Below are 20,122 nucleotides of genomic sequence, written 5' to 3'. Positions count from 1 at the left end.
CCAGTATGCCAGGCCTCCCCGTCCATCACCAACTCCTGGAGTTAACTGAGACTCACGTTCATCGAGTCAGTGATGCCATCCAGCCATCTCATCCTCTGTCATCCCCTTCTCCTCTTGCCCCCAATCCCTCCCAGCATCAGAGTCTTTTCCAATAGTCAACTCTTCACATGAGGTGGCCAAAGTACTGGAGTTTCAGCTTTAGCATCATTCCTTCCAAAGAAATCCCGGGGCTGATCTCCTTCAGAATGGACTGGTTGGATCTCCTTGCAGTCCAAGGGACTCTCAAGAGTCTTCTCCAACACCACAGTTCAAAAGCATCAATTCTTCGGCGCTCAGCTTTCTTCACAGTCCAACTCTCACATCCATACATGACCACTGGAAAAACCATAGCCTTGACTACACGAACCTTTGTTGGCAAAGGAATGTCTCTGCTTTTGAATATGCTATCTAGGTTGGTCATAACTTTCCTTCCAAGGAGTAAGCGTCTTTTAATTTCAAGGCTGCACTCACCATCTGTAGTGATTTTGGAGCCCAGAAAAATAAAGTCTGACACTGTTTCCACTGTTTCCCCATCTATTTCCCATGAAGTGATGGGACCAGATGCCATGATCTTCATTTTCTGAATGTTGAGCTTTAAGCCAACTTTTTCACTCTCCACTTTCACTTTCATCAAGAGGCTTTTGAGTTCCTCTTCACTTTCTGCCATAAGGGTGGTGTCATCTGCATATCTGAGGTGATTGATATTTCTCCCGGCAATCTTGATTCCAGCTTGTGTTTCTTCCAGTCCAGCGTTTCTCATGATGTACTCTGCATGTAAGTTAAATAAACAGGGTGACAATATACAGCCTTGACGTACTCCTTTTCCTATTTGGAACCAGTCTGTTGTTCCATGTCCAGTTTTAACTGTTGCTTCTTGACCTGCATACAAATTTCTCAAGAGGCAGATCAGGTGGTCTGGTATTCCTATTTCTTTCAGAATTTTCCACAACTGATTGTGATCCACACAGTCAAAGGCTTTGGCATAGTCAATAAAGCAGAAATAAATGTTTTTCTGGAACTCTCTTACTTTTTCCATGATCCAGCGGATGTTGGCAATTTGATCTCTGGTTCCTCTGCCTTTTCTAAAACCAGCTTGAACATCTGGAAGTTCACGGTTCACATATTGCTGAAGCTTGGAGAATTTTGAGCATTACTTTACTAGTGTGTGAGATAAGTGCAATTGTGCGGTAGTTTGAGCATTTTTTGGCATTGCCTTTCTTTGGGATTGGAATGAAAACGGACCTTTTCCAGTCCTGTGGCCAATGCTGAGTTTTCCAAATTTGCTGGCATATTGAGTGCAGCACTTTCATAGCATCAAAACCCCAGGATTGCCTCAGGCCAAACAACTACCAGGGAGGGAGTGCAACTCCACCCATCAGCTGATAATAATTTTACTGAACAAGGCCCTGCCCCCCAGATCAAGTCCTTCCCATCAAGAAGCTTACAGGAAACTTTTAGCCTCATGTATTAGAGGGAAGACAGAAGAAGCAAGAAGAAGCACAATCCCACAGCAGCTAAAACAAAAACCATATTCCAGAAAGTTAATCATGATGAAAAGGCAGAAAGTTATGTGTCAGATGAAGGAACAACATAAAACCCCTAAAAAACAACTAAATGAAGTAGAGATAGGCAACCTTCCAGAAAAAGAAATTCAGAATAATGATAGCGAAGATGATCCAGGATCATGGGTAAAGAATGGAGGCAAATATTGAGAAGATGCAAGAAATTTTTACCAAAGACCTAGAAGAAATAAAGAACAAATAAGCAGAGATGAAAAATATATGAGAAGGAAGCCAAAGCAGAATAACTGAGGCAGAAGAATGGAAAATTGACCTGGAGGACAGAACAGTGGAAATCACTGCCACAGACCAGAATATAGAAAAAAGAATGAAAAGGAATGAAGACAGCCTAAGACCTCTGGGACAACATTAAACACATGAACATTTGGGTCCCAGAAGGAAAAGAGAGTGAGAAAGAACCTGAGAAATTATTTGAAGAGATAATAGCTGAAATTTACCTAACATGGGAAAGGAAATAGTTAACCAAGTCCAGGATGCACAAAGAGTCCCAGGAAGGATAAGCCTAAGGAGGAACACACCAAGACACATAGTAATCAAACTGACAAAAATTAAAGACAGAGATAAAATATTAAAAGCAACATGGGGAAAATGAAAAATAACATACAAGGGGACTCCCATCAGTTGATCAGCTGATTTCTCAACAGAAACTCTACAAGCCAGAAGGGAATGGCACGATATATTTAACGTCATGAAAGAGAAGAACCTACAACCAAAAAATACTCTACCCAGCAAAACTCTCCTTCAGATTTGATGGAGAAATCAAAAGCTTTCCAGATAAGCAAAAATTAAGAGAATTCAGCACCACCAAATCAGCTTTACAACAAATGCTAAAGGAACTTATCTGGGCAGGAAACACACGAGAAGGAAAAGGCCTGTAGAAAATAAACCAAGAACAATTAAGAAAACAGTAACAGGAACATGAAAGTGAAAGTGAAAGTTAGTCACACAGTGGTGTCCGATTCTTTGTGATCCCATGGACCGTAGCCCACAGAATTCTGTCCATGGAATTCTCCAGGCAAGAGTACTGGAGTGGGTTGCCACTTCCTTCTCCAGGGGATCTTCCTGACCCAGGGATCAAACCCGGGTCTCCTGAATTGCAGGCGGATTCTTTACCATCTGAGCTACAGGATCATACATATCGATAATTACCTGAAATGAAAATGGATTAATGCACCAAGCAAAAGACATAGACTGACTGGGTGGATGAAAACATGTGCATGTATGCACTTTCACTTGCCACATCACTCTGCTTGACCCCCCTACAAATTGTATGTAATCATTTATATTGTTAATCATGTTTCCCTTATGGTTTGCAATTGTAATTATCTTTTATTTTTTGTTTGGCTATTGATTGTGAAAACTGATAAACATCTTTTACTAATGTGATTATGTAACTATTACTCACTAAATACCATTGTATCATGATAGGTCAACAGAAAAATAATAGAACTCTATATCACCAAAACTAGGATCTAACAGGAAAACCTGTAATCACTTTTTAAAATCCAGATGCATATCAGAATTATATTGAAATTTTTTGAAAAATACAAATGTTTAGGTATTGCTTTTTTTTCTCTAGAGTTCCAGATATATTTCTAATGAGCAGTCATGTTTAAAAACAACTGGACTATATGGTGATCTTTCACTTTTATCTAGTTTGTTTCACTTTTTCTATTTCATATTTAGTGCTCTCATTTCATTTAGTTTATGTTCTAAAATTTCTCCATCTCATTTTTTTGATGTTCTTTTTTAAGTCTTTATCAAGTGTAGTAGAAGAACTTTCATATACATATATATATAAATATGTATAATATATATATTTTAGAAAACTTATGAATTTTTGCCTGATTAAAATATTATGACATTTTGATTCTACTTGTTTGACTTAGTATGACTAGAATGCTAAATTTCTAATTAAAAAATAGATACACAACAAGCAACAAAATTTACTGTATAGCATAGGGAACTATAGTCAATATCTTGTAATCTTATGATGGAAAATAATTTCAAAAATAATATATGTGTATTTGTGTAACTGAATCAGCTTCCTGTGCACCTGAAACATTGTAAGTCAACTATACTTCAATAAATCTATATATATAAATAAATAAAAACTTCACTGAAAAAAGAAAAAAAAAGATAAAGTTAGAGCCTATGTGTTAAGTCAGTAAGCTATAGCTTAACTTGTAAGTTATCGTTTTTCCTTCTTTGGGTCCCAAAAGAAGGGTGAATTAAGCTTAAACTGTCCCTAACTCCTGGTAGCCCTAGTATCTACTTTTAAGAGACTCTTCTAATAAATATCTCATATTTGTATCTTACCCTAAAAGCCACTATTTCCCAAAACTCCAACTCCTCTGATCATACCCTTAGACGTCAGTCAGGCAACTGATGAAACTTGCTTTGAGTCTGCATACACCTTTCAATTACATATTATATCATCAGTCCCTACCCAGTTAAGTTTCTCCTATTTCCCCCCACCTCCCTAAAAGTTCCAGATAGTAACTGCTTGATGGCAATTTTTAAGTTCTTAGAATTTGTTATAGTGCTAAGGGCATTCTAAGTATTCAAAAAACACCCATTTGAAATGAGCTGTTTTGCTGACAGGGCCTGAAAATGACTATTAGGCAATAACAAAGAGCAATTCTTAGAGAAGATGTGAGGAAGTTATTACAAAGCTTTTTTCTTAAGACTTACATGAGTTAGTACAACATCCTAGAAGCTCATGACAACAAAGGTCAGTTCCTAGTGTAAGGAAAGTTTCTTCACAAAACAATGAAATGCAAAAATGAAGTATCTATCCATAAGTTTTTTAAACAACCCACTTAATAAAATAAAGTGACCCATTCCATATTTTCTAAATCTGATATAAGATCAATCTTCTTAATACTTTTTAGTATAATTTACTGTTAAACTAAACAAATAAAAGATCAAAAGTACTTTCAGCATTTTTTTGGCTTATAATATTATAAAGTTGTGTCAGTGTAGGTTCATTGACTGTAACAAATATACCACTGTGGTATGGGATGTGGATAATGGATACTGTACATATGTGGGGACAGGCAGTACATAGAGACTCTCCTTACTTTCTGCTAATTTTGCTATGGACCTAAAAATGCTCTAAAGAGAATGTTTAACTAAAAAAAGAGAATTGTTAATGTGGAATATAACACAAAATAGAGGTTCCTGAAAGCAATATTTCTATACTTATATTATAAAAAACGGAGACAAAATGTTTTTATCCACAATGCAAAAACTTTGTATTTATTATATAAATAAAATATGATCTCAGTTAGAAAAAAAGAATATACAAAATTGTCAGAAAGAAAGGAATAATAATAAATAACCACAATTAACATATTGATGGTTGGGATTTTCATGTATTTTGAATGCATATGTGATATAATTAAAAAGTCAGTTTATATTTTTGAACCCTATTAAAAATTACATTAAACAACCTCAGATGTGTGTGTGTGTGTGTATGTGTATGTGTGTGTTGTATTTAACAGTGATCCATGGAAAGGGTTCACAGGAGGATTAAATTTGAGTATAATTTGCTCTATTTTATTTTACAGAAATGGTATTCAACACGAAATGTAATAGTTTCATCTGTATTAGTTATGATAAAAATAAATCTTTGGAAGCAAAGGAAAATCAATAAAAGTATCCCAGAATTCAAACAAATTAGCAGTTCTAAAGCAAATCTTACTTTAGTATAGATGATTTCTATATTATATTATGTTTCCAGGAACTATATAATGCCATAAAGGAGGACAAGATGTGAACATTCATTGTGTTAGAAGTGGTTCAAAGTATGAAATTTGTTCCAGAGAAACTGATTGGATTGCCCTATTGATCTTTTTCCTTGTTTGCTGATAACTAGGGAGAACATATGCACCCTCTCCAGAAGATTAGTCAAGATAAAGGTTGTGAAATTCTAATATCAGTGCCTCAAGGCAGGAGACTGTTGCTGAAGTCCTAAGAAAAAAATAGAATGTGACTCTAGGAGTTGGGCTGCCAACGAAGATAGAGATCCACAACACATAGAATGTTCTTCCTTTCCAGGAGATTTTAACAGTAAAGGTTCCAGGCCATCACATTTTCTTACCTCTTAGGTGACTCCTTTCCTACCGGACAACATATTGCTAAACCAGCTGAAGGAAGATTCAGATGTGAGGTTATGAGGGCAACAGGAAAGGAGGCAACTAAGTTGCTTGAAGGGTGCAACAAAACCTTGTAAAAATCAAGACTCAGGGAAAGGAGGAGTGACCTCCACAAGAGACTAAGCCAGACCTGCTTTTGAGTATTTGAGTGCCTCTTATGGAGGCACAGGTCAGCCGTGGCCTACCACAGGGGTTCTCAAGGTAGCAGCAGTCCTGGAAGGGGCAGAGTATGGCATAAGTCCTCTTGGAGAAGGTCGCCATTAGCCCTACCATAGAGTCGCCACGCAGGTGACCCACAGGCTGGAGAACAATTATACCAAAGAAGTTCTCACACTGCTATGAAAGTTGTAAACCCACAACTGAAATTTCTGAACCTGGGGATCTGGCAAAGAGACTGAGAACGTCTGGGGAATTATACTTTGAAGGCAAATGAGATTTTGATTACAAAACTTCCAAAGGACTGAGGAAACAGACTCTTTGATGGCATAAACAGAACCTTGTGCACAAAAGGACCTAGGAAAAAGGAGCAGTGACCCCACAAGAGACTGAGTAGGACTTGCCAGTATAAGTCCTTTTGAAGGAGGTTGCTCAGGCCAAACTACATGGAGTGAACACAAACCCACCCATCAGCAAAAAATTAAAGATTTACTGAGCATGGCCTTGCCCACCAAAGTAAGACCCAGTTCTCCACACAGCCCATCCCTCCCATCAGGAAGCTTCCACAGGCCTCTTACCTTATCAATCAGAGAAGAGACAAAATGAAAACCACAATCACAGAAAACTAATCAAACTGATTACATGGATCACAATCTTCTCTAACTCAGTGAAACAAAGAGCCTTGCCATGTAGGGCCACCCAAGATGGACAGGTCATGGTGGGAGGTTCTGACAAAATGTGGTCCACTGGAGAAGGGAAGGGCAAACCACTTCAGTATTCTTGACTTGGGAAAGCCATGAACAGTATGAAAAGGAAAAAATATATGACACTGAAAGATGAACTCCCCAGGTCGGTAGGTGCCCAAGATGCTACTGCAGAAGAGTGGAGACAGAGCTCCAGAAAGAATGAAGAGATGGAGCCAAAGAAAACACAATGCCCAATTGTGAATGTGACATGATGGAAGTAAAGCCCAATGCTGTAAAGAACAATACTGCATAGGAACCTATGAATCAAGGTAAATTGGAAGTGGTCAAATAGGAGATGGCAAGAGTGAAAAATGACATTTTAGGAATCAATGAACTAAAATGGACTGGAATGGGTGAATTTAATTCAGATGACCATTATATCTCCTACTGTGGGCAAGAATCCCTTAGAAGAAATGGACTGGCCCTCATAAGTCAACAAAAGAGTCCAAAATGCAGCACCTGGGTGCAATCTCAAAAACGACAGAATGATCTTGGTTCATTTCCAAGGCAAACCATTCAACATCGCAGTAATCCAAGTACATGCCCCAACCACTAATGCCAAAGAACCTGAAGCTGAATGGTTCTGTGATGACCTATGAGAACTTAGAAGTAACACCCCGCAAAAATATATCTTTTTCATCATAGGAGACTGGGATAGAAAAGTAGGAAGTCAAGAGATACCTGTAGTAATAGGCCTTAAGTTTGGCCTTTGAGTACAAGATGAAGCAGGGCAAAGGCTAACAGAGTTTTGCCAAGAGAATGCACCAGACATAGCAAAAACACTCTTCCAACAACACAAGAGAAGAATCTACACATGAACATCACCAGATGGTCAATATTGAAATCAGACTGATTATATTCTTTGCACTCAAAGATGGAGAAGCTCTATACAGTCAGCAAAAAACAAGAGTGAGAGTTGACTGTGGCTCAGATCATGAACTCCTTATAGCAAAATTCAGATTTATATTGAAGAATGCAGGGAAAACCACTAGGTCATTCTGGTATGGCCTAAATCAAATCCCTTATGATAATACAGTGGAAGTGACAAATAGATTCAAGAGATTAGATCTGATAGACAGAGTGCCTGAAGAACTATGGACCAAACAGTTCATAACACTGTACAGGAGGTAGTGATCAAAACCATCTCCAAGAAGAAGAAATTCAAAAAATCAAAATGGTTGTCTGAGGGAGCTTTAAAAATAGCTGAAAAAAGAAGACAAGTAAAAGGCAAGGAGAAAAGGAAAGATATACCCATCTGAATGCAGAGTTCAAAAGAATAGCAAGGACAGATGAGAAAGTCTTCTTAAGTGAACAATGCAAAGAAATAGAGAAAATAATAGAAAGGGAAAGACTAGAGATCTCTTCAAGAAAATTAGTGATACCAAGGGAACATTTCATGCAAAGATGGGCACAATAAAGGAACGAAACAGTAAGGACCTAACAGAAACAGAAGATGTTAAGAAGAGGTAGAAAGAATACACAGAAGAACTATACAAAAAAGATCTTCATTTCCCATATAACCACGATGGTGTGATCACTCATCTAGAGCCAAGCATTCTAGAGTGTGAAGTCAAATGGGCCTTAGAAGCATCACTATGAACAAAGCTAGTGAAGGTGATGGAATTCCAGTTGTGCTATTTCAAATTGTAAAGATGATCCTGTTAAAGTGCTGCAGTCAATAGGCCAAAAAATTTGGAAAACAGCCACAGGACCAGAAAAGGTCAGCTTTCACTCCAATCTTAAAGAACGGCAATGCTAAAGAATGTTCAAACTACCAAACGATTACACTCATTTCACATGCTACAAGGTAATGCTCAAAATCTTTCAAACTAGGATTCAACAGTGTGTGTTTTGAGAACTTCCCAATGTACAAGCTGGATTTAGAAAAGGCAGAGGAACCAAAGATCAAATTGCCAACATCTGTTGGATCATAGAAAAAGCAAGCGAATTCCAGAAAATAATCTACTTCTGCTCATTGACTATGCTAAAGCCTTTGACTGTGGGGATCACAACAAACTGCAGAAATTTCTTCAAGAGATGGGAATACCAGACTACCTTACCCATCTCCTGAAAAAACACTGTATGCAGGTCAAGAAGCAACAGTTAGACTTGAACATGGAAAAACAAATTGGTTCCAAATTGGGAAAGAAGTACATCAAGGCTTATATTGTCACCATGTTTATTTAACTTATATGCAGAGTACATCATGCAAAATGCCAAGCTGAATGAAACATAAGCTGAAATCAAGATTGCCAGGAGAAATATAAATAATCTCAGATATGCAGATGACACCATCTTATGGCACAATGCAAAAAGGAACTAAAAGAGCCTCTTGATGAAGGTGAAAGAGGACAGTGAAAAAGCTGACTTAAAACTCAACATTCAAAAAACTAAGAAAAGGCATCTTGTCCCATCTTCTTGTCCCATCTGCTCCCATTCCACTTCATGGCAAATGGATGGGGAAATAATGGATGTGGTGACTCTATTTTCTTGGGCTAAAAAATCACTGTGGTTGGGGACTGTAGCCATAAAATTAAAAGATGATTGCTCCTTGGAAGAAAAGCTATGAAAACCTAGACCGCATTTTAAAAAGCAGTGATGTTACTTTGCCGACAAAGGTCTGAATAGTCAAAGCTATGGCTTTCCAGTAGTCATGTACGGATGTGAGAATTGGATCATAAAGAAGGCTGAGCTCCGAAGAACGGATGCTTTCTAATGTTGTATTACAGAAGACTCTTGAGAGTCCTTTGGACTCCAAGGAGCTCAAACCAGTCGATTCTAAAGGAAATCAACCCTGAATATTCATTGGAAGGACTGATGCTGAAGCTAAAGCTCCAATACTTTGGCCACCTGATGGGGAGAGCTGACTCACTGGAAAAACCCTGATGCTGGGAAAGACTGAAGGCAGGAGAGGAAGGGGATGACAGAGCATGTGATGGTTGGATGGCATCACCGACTCAATGGACGTGAGTTTGAGCAAGCTCCAGGAGATGTTGAAGGACCAGGAAGCCTGTTGTGCTGCAGTCCATTCAGTCACAAAGAATCACTACTCTGAAAGAGTAGTCTTTCAGTCACAAACAAAGCTACTCTGAAAGAAATATATGACAAATTGCTTTCCCTGACTCCAAATTTTTATCCTTTAGGTTAGAATGAGCATGACTTTCTCTTACACTATATCCCTTCTAAAATTCATGTTTGCAATATAGAAAATAACTATTCAAGATAAAAAAGCATAGGTAACAAAAAATATCTCATAGTGTAGCCCAGGTTACTAAAATATTGCAATTGAATTTTAGACCAAAGCCTCAGTTAGGAACTGCTTTGCTTGTTATTACTTTCTCTCTCTCTCTCTCTCTCTCTCTCTCTATATATATATATATATATATATATATTCTCTTTGGTAACTTTTTTTTAAATTTTGTTTTATTTTTAAACTTTACAATATTGTATTAGTTTTACCAAATATAAGTAACCTTTTGAGTAAAAGGATTGACTGTGACAAAGCAGATATCAAATATTTTTGGGTGCCCCAGCAAAATTCATCATCATAATATCTAGACTTTCCAAAAAATCCTCCATAGTAATATATAAATGTCCCTATAGCTTGATCTAATTACCAACAAATTCTATATTTATGTTAGTCTATTCAGTAACAGGAGAAAAACCACCCTCTGATGAAAATCTGTAAGCCAGGGACAAATAATGTCCATAGCAATTGCTTTAGATTCTCAATTTCTTCTATGTCAACACATTTTTTTTTTTCAGATTCTTTCATCATGGCTTCTGATTTTTGGTTCTGCATCTCATTTACAGTCTATTCTTACACCATGAACTCTGGGTGTTTATAGGAACTTTTGGCTTTAAAACACATCATTTCCTAAATGAATGTGTCTTGAACTCACTCCTCTGGCTCTTTTCATTTTAGGTTACCATAAATATCAGAAATTCTAAGTCCTTAGGAGACTAAGCACATTTCATCTCCAAACAGGAGCAGATTCAGACAATGATTACTTTATCTAATTACTGAAACCTGAATTCCATTCTCGTTTAACCCTTTCCATTACTTTGCTCACAGTATATTTTTCTAATGAGCTTCCGTTATTAAATGCTGATATTTTCTCAAGCCTTCCCCTTCCCTACTCCCTAACTTCTTTAGTGTTTTCTGGATCCTAGGTTGTCTTAGGCATCTAGGGTATTAATTATTCTCACTATAGTTTCCAACAAACCAAGTCAATAAAGACTAGAGGAGTGAGCAGTAAAAATGATAAAAGAATAATACATCAACAGAGTGACCTGAAGAAAAGACTAAAAATGAAACTAACAGAAGATGGAATGGCAATTTTATATAAAAGGCATAGATTCAAAGATGAATCTTTCAGAGAAAAATTACTTCAGTTACTTTAAGAAAGTGAGCTTTGGGCTTCCTTGGTGGCTCCATGGTAAAGAATCTGCATGCCCTTGCAGGAGACAGAGCTTTGATTCCTGATCCAGGAAGATCCCACATGACACAGCTACAGAAGCCCACACACTCCGGAGCCCATGCTCTCCAACAAGAGACACTATCGCAATGAGAAACCCACACACTGCAAGCAAGAGTAGCCTGGTTTACCGCAATTAGAGAAAAGCCTACACGGCAATGAAGAACCAGCACAGCAAAAAAATAAATTTAAAAAAGAAAGTGAGCTTTGGAGACAACTTCAATAATGTTCTATGAATAATGGTCCATGAATGGTAGCCATAAGCAGTGAAAAAAACATAAGACTAGAAAAGAATAGCTTTTAATAAATGACATTAGTAGTGATGTGGTTAATAGAATCACTAATATCAAGGAGCTTTAGAAAATTCCTTATTATTAATATATTTTAGCAAAATATTTGTAATATTCAAAATACTTCCAAAGATCCAAAATTGTATATTTTACATATCTTCGTAGGTATTAAATAACATAACCTTTATAATATATATTATTCCTTTTTATGTATCCGTAATAGTTGCTTTTTAAAGCCTATCATTTTATTCAATGGAAAAACTTTGGTGGGATTTAAGGGATTGAGGACATTACTATATCTACTGTGTCTAGAACACATGTCTTCAATTACACAGAAATCAGGCTAATTGCAGTCTGGACATTTTGCATTTCCTTCTAATTATGTTAATGTAATAGAAACATTTGTAACTCAGGCTACTCAGGTACAACTGCAAATACGAAAGAGTTTACATACAAAAACAGTGCTTTACAATTCACAAAAAGTTCATTTCAGTTAATTATACTACAATACCAAGTTTTCATTTTTACAATTACCTAGTGTTCAAAGCAAAACTCTAAAAAATAAAAAAAGGCACAAATTTTGAGGTCAGAAGATCTCTGAGTTAAATCCCAGCAATGTCACTTAACTGTCTGGCTTTTAGTAAGTTAATTGACCCCTCTGAGCTTTAGTTTCCCTATTCATAAAAAAAGAGGTAGAAGTACCTATATTACAGTATTGTGAAGAATAAACTACCTACACATGCAAAATACCTAGCACAGTGCCCGGTACATAGTAGGCACTCAATAAATACAAATTTATTTCTATTTTTACTGTGTCCTTAAAGCAATACAAAATTTAGCATAAATCACTCCGTGAATATTTTGCTATATGTACAATTATCAGTCTAACAAACTAAATATTTCTCTATGTTTTCAGCTACTGAGATTTTATATCACTGTTAATAATTACTTGCAATAATTAATAAGAGAAAACATATATACAAAGCACAAATTAGTTTTGGAGTGATTAATATACCACAAAAATTATACTATATTATATGACTTTTATCACACCACAAAAATATCAAGAATATTAACAAGATAATAGAAGATATTAAAAGTAATTAAAGAAATTATTAATATAATATGAACTATAACTATAGTATCAACAATATTTCAAAGAAACATAATAAAAAATAAAGAAATAAAAATAGTAATAAAAAAAACATAATAAAATAATTGTACTTACATGTTTCCAGCGTGCAAACTTTTCTGTTATATTAGTTCCAGGCTGAAAAAAGAGTTCCTTAAAGAGTTTATTATCAAATCCTTTGTGCTTGTAAATCCATCTTTTTTCACATTCACTAATAGATTTTTCATGTTTTTTATACAAGAACAAGTGGCTGAATATAAGGGAGGAAGAGGGAATTGCTATTTAGTCTTTTTACCAAAAAAAAGTGGGAGAAAGCTACTTATGAGTTCACTTACATTTTAGAAAACATAGTGGTAAATTTAATATACTTGTTTTCATATTATTACTATATAAAACTATTTAGGCACTCTAGGACTTTCTCATTAACATTTATCAAGGGATGAATGAGTGCTGAGAAATCTCTGGTGATATGAATGCCCAAACAATTATCAAACTACACCTGGCTATGCATTTTATAATATAATGTTAGAACATGACTAAATTATCTATAGGGATATAAAATAACCAACGTGAGCTCTTCTTACTTTCCTTCTCCATTTAAGGAATAACTTATTTCCACCTTGGAATACTACTCTACAGCAATACTGTCCAAGAGAATGTAATGTATGCCATAAAATACCTTAAAAGTTTCTACTAGCTATACTAAAAAACAGTGAAAATAAATAGATAAGATTAATTTTAATACAGTTGACACATGAACACCACAAGTATGAACTACATGAGTCACTTATACATGAATTTTTTTTCAGTAAAAAAAAGTACTATACTATCACACTGCGAAAACCACAGATATACAGGACCAAGGGTAAATAACTAGAGCATCTGCAAATTCTGGTACTTGCAGCAGGTCCTGAAACCAACCTCTTGCAGATAAAAAGATGACTATATTATGTTTTATTTAACTTAACGTATTCAAAATAATACTAGATAAATGACATCAAAAACTTAATATTGTAATAATAAAATACTAAACATTAGCTCTATAAGATCAAAAACAAGGGATAACATCTCTCACCCAACCTATTCAACATATTCAGCATTGTACTCAAAGCCCTGATCAGTCCAATGAGGCAATAAGAAGAAAATCATACCCAATCTAATCTTTGAGAACAGATGCAAAAATTCTAAACACGAGTAAAAAGAATCCAGCAATGTAAGCAAAGAATAATAAGAACACTATGATTAAGTATTACAAAGCTCATTACACAAATAATAGAGAGAAAATGTAAAAACATATAAATGGATGCAGAAAGGCACAAGATAAAATTCAGTAACCAATCATTATTCAAAATTTTCTAAGAGAGGATATCAAAATAAGCTACTTCAATATCATATAGACAGATCACCAAAAACTGGTAATATTTATTATATATGATTAAAGAGCAAAATTATTTGAACTAAAATGATGAAACAGGTAGGAAGCTTACTGCTACCATTACTATTAAACAGCTAAAGAAAAAATTAACCAAGGAAAGCAATTTTTCAATTTCTGAAATTTTGTAAGTGGGCTCTATCAATTTATTCCTTCACTTAAATATTTTCACTGATGATCTAAAAATTAGGGTGAAATACATTAAAAGAACAAAACTTTAGTTCACTTCAGTTCACTTCAGTTCAGTCACTAAGTCGTGTCCAACTCTTTGCAACCCCATGAATTGCAGCACGCCAGGCCTCCCTGTCCATCACCAACTCCCGGAGTTCACTCAGACTCATGTGCATCGAGTTGGTGATGCCATCCAGCCATCTCATCCTCTGTCGTCCCCTTCTCCTCCTGCCCCCAATCCCTCCATGCATCAGGGTCTTTCCAGTGAGTCAACTCTTCACATGAGGTGGCCAAAGTATTGGAGTTTCAGCCTCAGCATCAGTCCTTCCAATGAACACCCAGGACTGGTCTCCTTTAGGATGGACTGGTTGGATCTCCTTGTAGTCCAAAGGACTCACAAGAGTCGTCTCCAGCACCACAGTTAGGGTGAAATACATTAAAAGAATAAAACTTACAACGATTCAACTGAGACAGAAGTCTACTTTGCTTGCATGCAGTCTACACTGGTTGAGCAGTGCTGCTCAATAAAATAATTCCGTCTTTCCTCATCATGCTTAAGTGTGAGTCTCTCAGTCATGAACGACTCTTTATGATCCCATGGACTCTAGTCTGCCAAGCTCCTCTGTCCATGGTATTCTCCAGGCAAGAATGCTGGAGTGTGTAGACAATTCCATTCTCCAGGGGATCGTCCCAACCCAGGGATGAAACCCAGGTCTCCTGCATTGCAGGCAGATTCTTCATCACTGAACCACCAGGGAAGCCATGTGCAAAGACACTGTAATTGATCCACATGACTAATGCATTCCAGTCCATGGGAAATTACCATTTAAGTATTTGAAGCAACAATTGCAGCCATTAACTCTGTTTACTTACAAATCTAACAAAAATATGGTCAGATGAACACACTTAGCTGTAAGTAAAATTGGTTAATAAATATCTAGTAGTTACTTAACTACTAAAAGAAAAAGAAAACAATGGATTTTCAATAAAAAATTAGTATCTTGAAAATGACCAGTAACTGCTCTCTAAACAGAAGTCTGTAATACCATGAAGCTGACATTCTCTGATAAGTAAAATTAGATAACAGAGAAATAGAAGACTAAATATATAACAAGTGAATTGCTTTTCACATAGGCTGAACTTAGATAGTATTGGTACGAGGACATAAGATACAGTAAGAATATAGAAAAACATTCGAGTAAAGCAAACAAGAAAATACATAAGGTAAAAGTATGCTTAAGGAGGCCAGAACACATTTGACATGTTTGAAGAATGTGAAGAAGGTCACTGAAATGGATAGTCACTGCAGAGTTTTGAGCAGAAGCATGGCTTTAAGTTCAGAGAAGATCAAGATGGTGGAATAGGAGGACATGGAACTCACCTCCCCCCATGAAAACACATCAAAAATACATCTACATGTGGAACAATCCAGAAAAATAATCAGAGACTTGAAGAAATACTCCTGCATGACCAAATCTGTGAGAAAATTCACACAGAATCAGGTAGGAAGGGAAGAGATGGGATCAGGTTAGGACCTGTGCCCCTGGGAGGGAGACTCAGAGGAAAAAAGATGTTACACAGGTGGAGACCCTCCTTGGGGAATGAGCTGTTCAAATCACACACTGAGCACCCAGCCTTGGAGTCTGACACTGAGAAGATGAGCCCACTTCACTGGTTCCAGGGCTAGTGGGACTAACAGCAGGACTGGGGAAGCCTGCTTGTAAGAAGCATGCACAAACTCACTTGATCCTGACACAGGGCAGAGAGGGAGAAGTAAGATTGCAGGGTGGTTGGCTGGTTTCTCACAACCACCCTGGCCTGCATTTCAACCTAAGAAGGGTAGTCACTTATGATACACCTCCACACTGGGCTAAGGGACATGATATACCTCCACACTGTGGCAGAGCAACAAAGGACAAAGGCTCAGACCCAAAGCAGCAACTGAGCAGCGCAGGGGCAACCACTCCTGGTGCTCACACAAACAGTGCCTTGAAGTCATCCAGGTTCCTGCCCAGGCCAGACCTCCATAGCCGGGGTCCTGACCCACACCAAGCACGTAAGAACAGCATTGGGTCAAACAAGTAGGCATTTTGAATGAAATGGAAAAATTCCCCCAAAGATACAAATTTCCAAAACTAACTTAATAAGAAGCAGGAAACCCAAACAGACTTTTAACAAGCAAAAAAAAAAAAAACCTCACTGAATTAATAATTTAAAATATGCTCATAAAGGAAAGCCCAGGCCAGGATGACTTTATTGGTGAATTCTACCAAACATTTAAGGAAAAAATAAAATCCTTCACAAACTCTTCCACTCTTTCAGAAAATAATGGGGGGAACATTTTTCAATATATTTTTATGATTCCAGGGGGAGTTTTGCCAGCATGCCAGACAGTGACAGATTCTTCTTTTTTTATAAAAGGAATGGAAAATCCTCTGTAATACAGAGGTTGCCAGTGTGAAGTCATTTGCTTTAGCAAGATTACCTTAGAAGTAATAGGAAAGATTATTTTTTAAAATTAGAGGATCCAACTCCCTTGCCGATTCCATTATCAGAAAGATAGTGATTTAGATACAAAATAGTAACAAACTATGGAATCATAATACTTCTAATAACTAACATCTGGAAAGCACTGCCTATGTGCCAATCAATTCTGAGCACCTAACAGGTATTACCTCAGTCTGTGCTCACAAACATTACTGTCCCTATATATTGAGCCTCAGAGGAAACTTACTCACTCAAGGGCCAAGAGCTACAGAACGGGCATACCAGGTCTCTCAATGTCTAGGTCAGGTCACTTCTCACCCCCAGCTTACCAGCAATTACAAAAATAAAGAATTCCACAGGCATCCAGGAAGAATACATAGATCTAACTCAATATATATTAGAAATGGCAAAAATTCCTCAGGATTTTTGGTTGTTTGGCACTCTTCCTTATTTTGAGAACTAATGAGTTCTAGCGATCTTCGCTCACCACTCATAATTTTTGTTTTTACTTTGGTTATTCTAGTCATTTTCTAAGAGGCACATTGGGAAGCCTTTCTTAGTCTTTATTTTTCTTCATTGTGAATAAAAAATTCTCTCATCCTATTTATTGTTTCCTCTCTCAAGCAGAAGTGAAGGCTGAAGGGGGGACATTTCAGTTCATTCTCATACTGAAACTCAAACCATGAACAATTACAACAGGAAAATTTTAGTCTTGTTTTCCAGATTTTACCCTGGATCCTTATTTACCTTAGTTTCAAGTACTAAATTAAGTTTATTGTTTTCCAGTTATTGTTAAAAAATCTCAAGTATTTCTAAAATGCTATAAATTTATGACTTTCTTTCATCTATAATTTCTTTGGTTTTCAGCTCTTATGGGCCAGGAAGATCTTCACAGTTATCTTACAGGCCAGGAATGTCTTCACAACTATCAGCACAAAAATAACCTATAACCTATTTAATAGACTATACATCTAGCATAATTATAGAAAAAAAGTGGTCAAAAATTAAAAACTATCCTTTATTTAAAATTCCTATTCATTCATATTTGATTTTTAACATTTTAATTAAACAACAAAAAACTCAACAAGACACAATAGTCTGCATATTATTTGCTACTGCAGATTTCATATAATCAACAACTTTGATAAAGTATAAAAATATACATGTAAAATCTTAACAAGTATGAAATTGTGATTGCTATTAAACAGGTATAAGTTAACTTCAACTTGCCAAGAAAGGAAGCAAGAGAAGGGAAAAACAGAGTAGAGGGGAGGACTGCGTAAGGTTTGCCTGCTATTCATGTAATCCCTTAAACCAACATCTTTGGTGACACCCACTGTGTGAAAACTTTTGTGTTAATTTAAAAAAATTTTTAATGGATTTTACATTTTAGACCAGTAATAGATTCATAGTAAAACTGAGAGGAAGGTAGAGAGAATTCTTATATATCCTTTTTTCCCATACATGTATAGCCTCCCTCATGATTAACATCCCCAACTAGAATGGTACATTACAATTGATGAATACACATTGATACATTACTACCACTCAAAGACCATAGTTTATATCAGTGTTGAATGTCAGCAGTGTACATTGTGTGGATTTGCACAGATGTACAATGACAAGTAATCATCATTATATATGATATTGACTATTTCACTGCCCTAAAAATCCTCTGTTCTCTGCCTATGGCAAGCACTGATTTTTGTATTATCATGAGTCTTGCATTTTCCAAAATGTCAAATAGTTTGAATCACAAAGTATGTAGCCTTTTCAATTCTTTCAGTTGGTAATATACATTTAAATTTCCTCCATCTCATTTGTGGTTTCATAGCTCATTTTTTTATCACTAAAATGATTCTATCATCTGGATCCATCATTTTATTTATTCACCCATTCACCTACTAGAGGATGTTTTGGTTGCTTCCAAAGTTTTGCCATTACAAATAAAATTGCTATAAACAATCATGGATAGGTTTTTGTGTAGGCATACATTTACAACTGCTTTAGGTAAATACCAAGAAGCGTATGGCAAGGATCATATGGCAAGAGTACGCTATTTTTCAATTTCATTGATTTCTGCTCTAATTATTATGTTTCTGTGTACCTTAATTTGTTCTCCTTTCCTAACTGCCTAAAGTTGAAGCTTACATAACTGTTTTTAGACATTTCTTCCTTTCTAATACATGCATTTATTCCTATAAATGTTCCTCTACACACTACTTTCTCTGCATCCCACAAATTTTGAACAGTCTTGATTTAATTTTCATTTAGGCCAAAATGTTTTAAAATTTCTCTTGAGAGCTCTTCAACTCATGTTTTATTTGGAAGTGCTAGAAGTTTTAACTCTCCAAGCAAATTGAAATTTTCCAGCTAAATTTCTGTTTCTGATGTCTTGCTTCATTCCACTGTCTCTGAGAGCACACACTGTGTTTTCTATCCTTTTAAAGTTGTGTTTCATGGCCTGGAATGTGGTCTATTTGGGTGAATGTTCCATGTAAGCTTGAGATGAATCTGTATTCTGTTGCTGTGTTGCATAAGCATCCTTTTTATTCTGTTGATTGATGATTTTGAGGTCAACTATATTTTATCTGATTTTCTGCCTGCTAGATTTACTTCTAATAACCAGAGTTGATTTTCCCACTAAAATAATTGATTCATTTGCTTCTCATTTGTAAGTGGTCTGTTCATATTTTCTATTTATTTCTGATTCAGCCTTGGGAGGTTGTACCTTTCTAAGAATTTGTACGTTTCCTCTACATTTGTTGGCATATAGTTGCTTGTAGTATTCTCCTATGATTCTTTGTATTTCTGAATTTTCAGCTTCCCAGGTAGCTCAGTGGAAAACAATCCTCCTGCCAATGCAGATCATGCTAGAGACTTGGGCTTGATCCCTGGGTTGTGAAGATCCCCGGAGTAGGAAATGGCAACCTACTCCAGTATTATTGCTTAGAGAATCCCATGGACAGAGGAGCCTGGTAGGCTACAGTCCATAGGGTCGCAAGAGTTGGACGTGACTGAGCCACTAAGCAGACAAATACACACAGGGTTGGTTTTAACTTCATTTAACTTCTGATTTTATCAGTTTTGGCCCTCTCTCTTTTTCTTGATGAGTCTGGCTAAAAGTTGATCAATTTTATTTATCTTTTCAAAGAATCCGCTCTTAGTTTCTTTGAATTTTTAATTGTTTTTGTCACAGTTTTATTTGTTTCTGCTCTGATCTTTATGCTTTCTTTCCTTCTACTAACTGAAGGTTTCACTGTTCTACTTTTCCCATTTCCTTTAGGTGTAAGGTCAGGTTGTTACTTGAGATTTTTTATTACCTGAAGTAAGCTTGTATTGCTATAAACGTCCCTCTTAAGAGGTTAGTGCAAAATATATAAACAGCTCCTACAACTTAATATCAAGAATCAAACAACCCAATTAAGAATGGACAGAAGGGCTGCATAGA

At 36.3% G+C, this 20,122-nt stretch overlaps 1 protein-coding gene across 7 annotated transcripts in view; it reads right to left on the bottom strand.

The window, feature by feature from the left end:
• LRRIQ3 (leucine rich repeats and IQ motif containing 3) overlaps window positions 1–20,122 on the bottom strand; it is a 207,349-nt gene that overhangs the window by 121,107 nt on the left and 66,120 nt on the right. For all 7 annotated transcript variants that reach the window (XM_061411589.1, XM_061411585.1, XM_061411586.1 and 4 more), the window contains one exon: window positions 12,678–12,831. In XM_061411589.1, coding sequence (XP_061267573.1) covers window positions 12,678–12,831 — 154 coding nt within the window. The remainder of the gene's footprint in view (window positions 1–12,677; window positions 12,832–20,122) is intronic.

The sequence above is a fragment of the Bos javanicus genome, chromosome 3, assembly GCF_032452875.1.
Source record: "Bos javanicus breed banteng chromosome 3, ARS-OSU_banteng_1.0, whole genome shotgun sequence".
In the NCBI taxonomy this organism is placed as follows: Eukaryota; Metazoa; Chordata; class Mammalia; order Artiodactyla; family Bovidae; genus Bos; species Bos javanicus.
The sequence above is the reverse complement of the archived record's forward strand: the minus strand, read 5'-3'. Positions and strand labels throughout refer to the sequence as shown.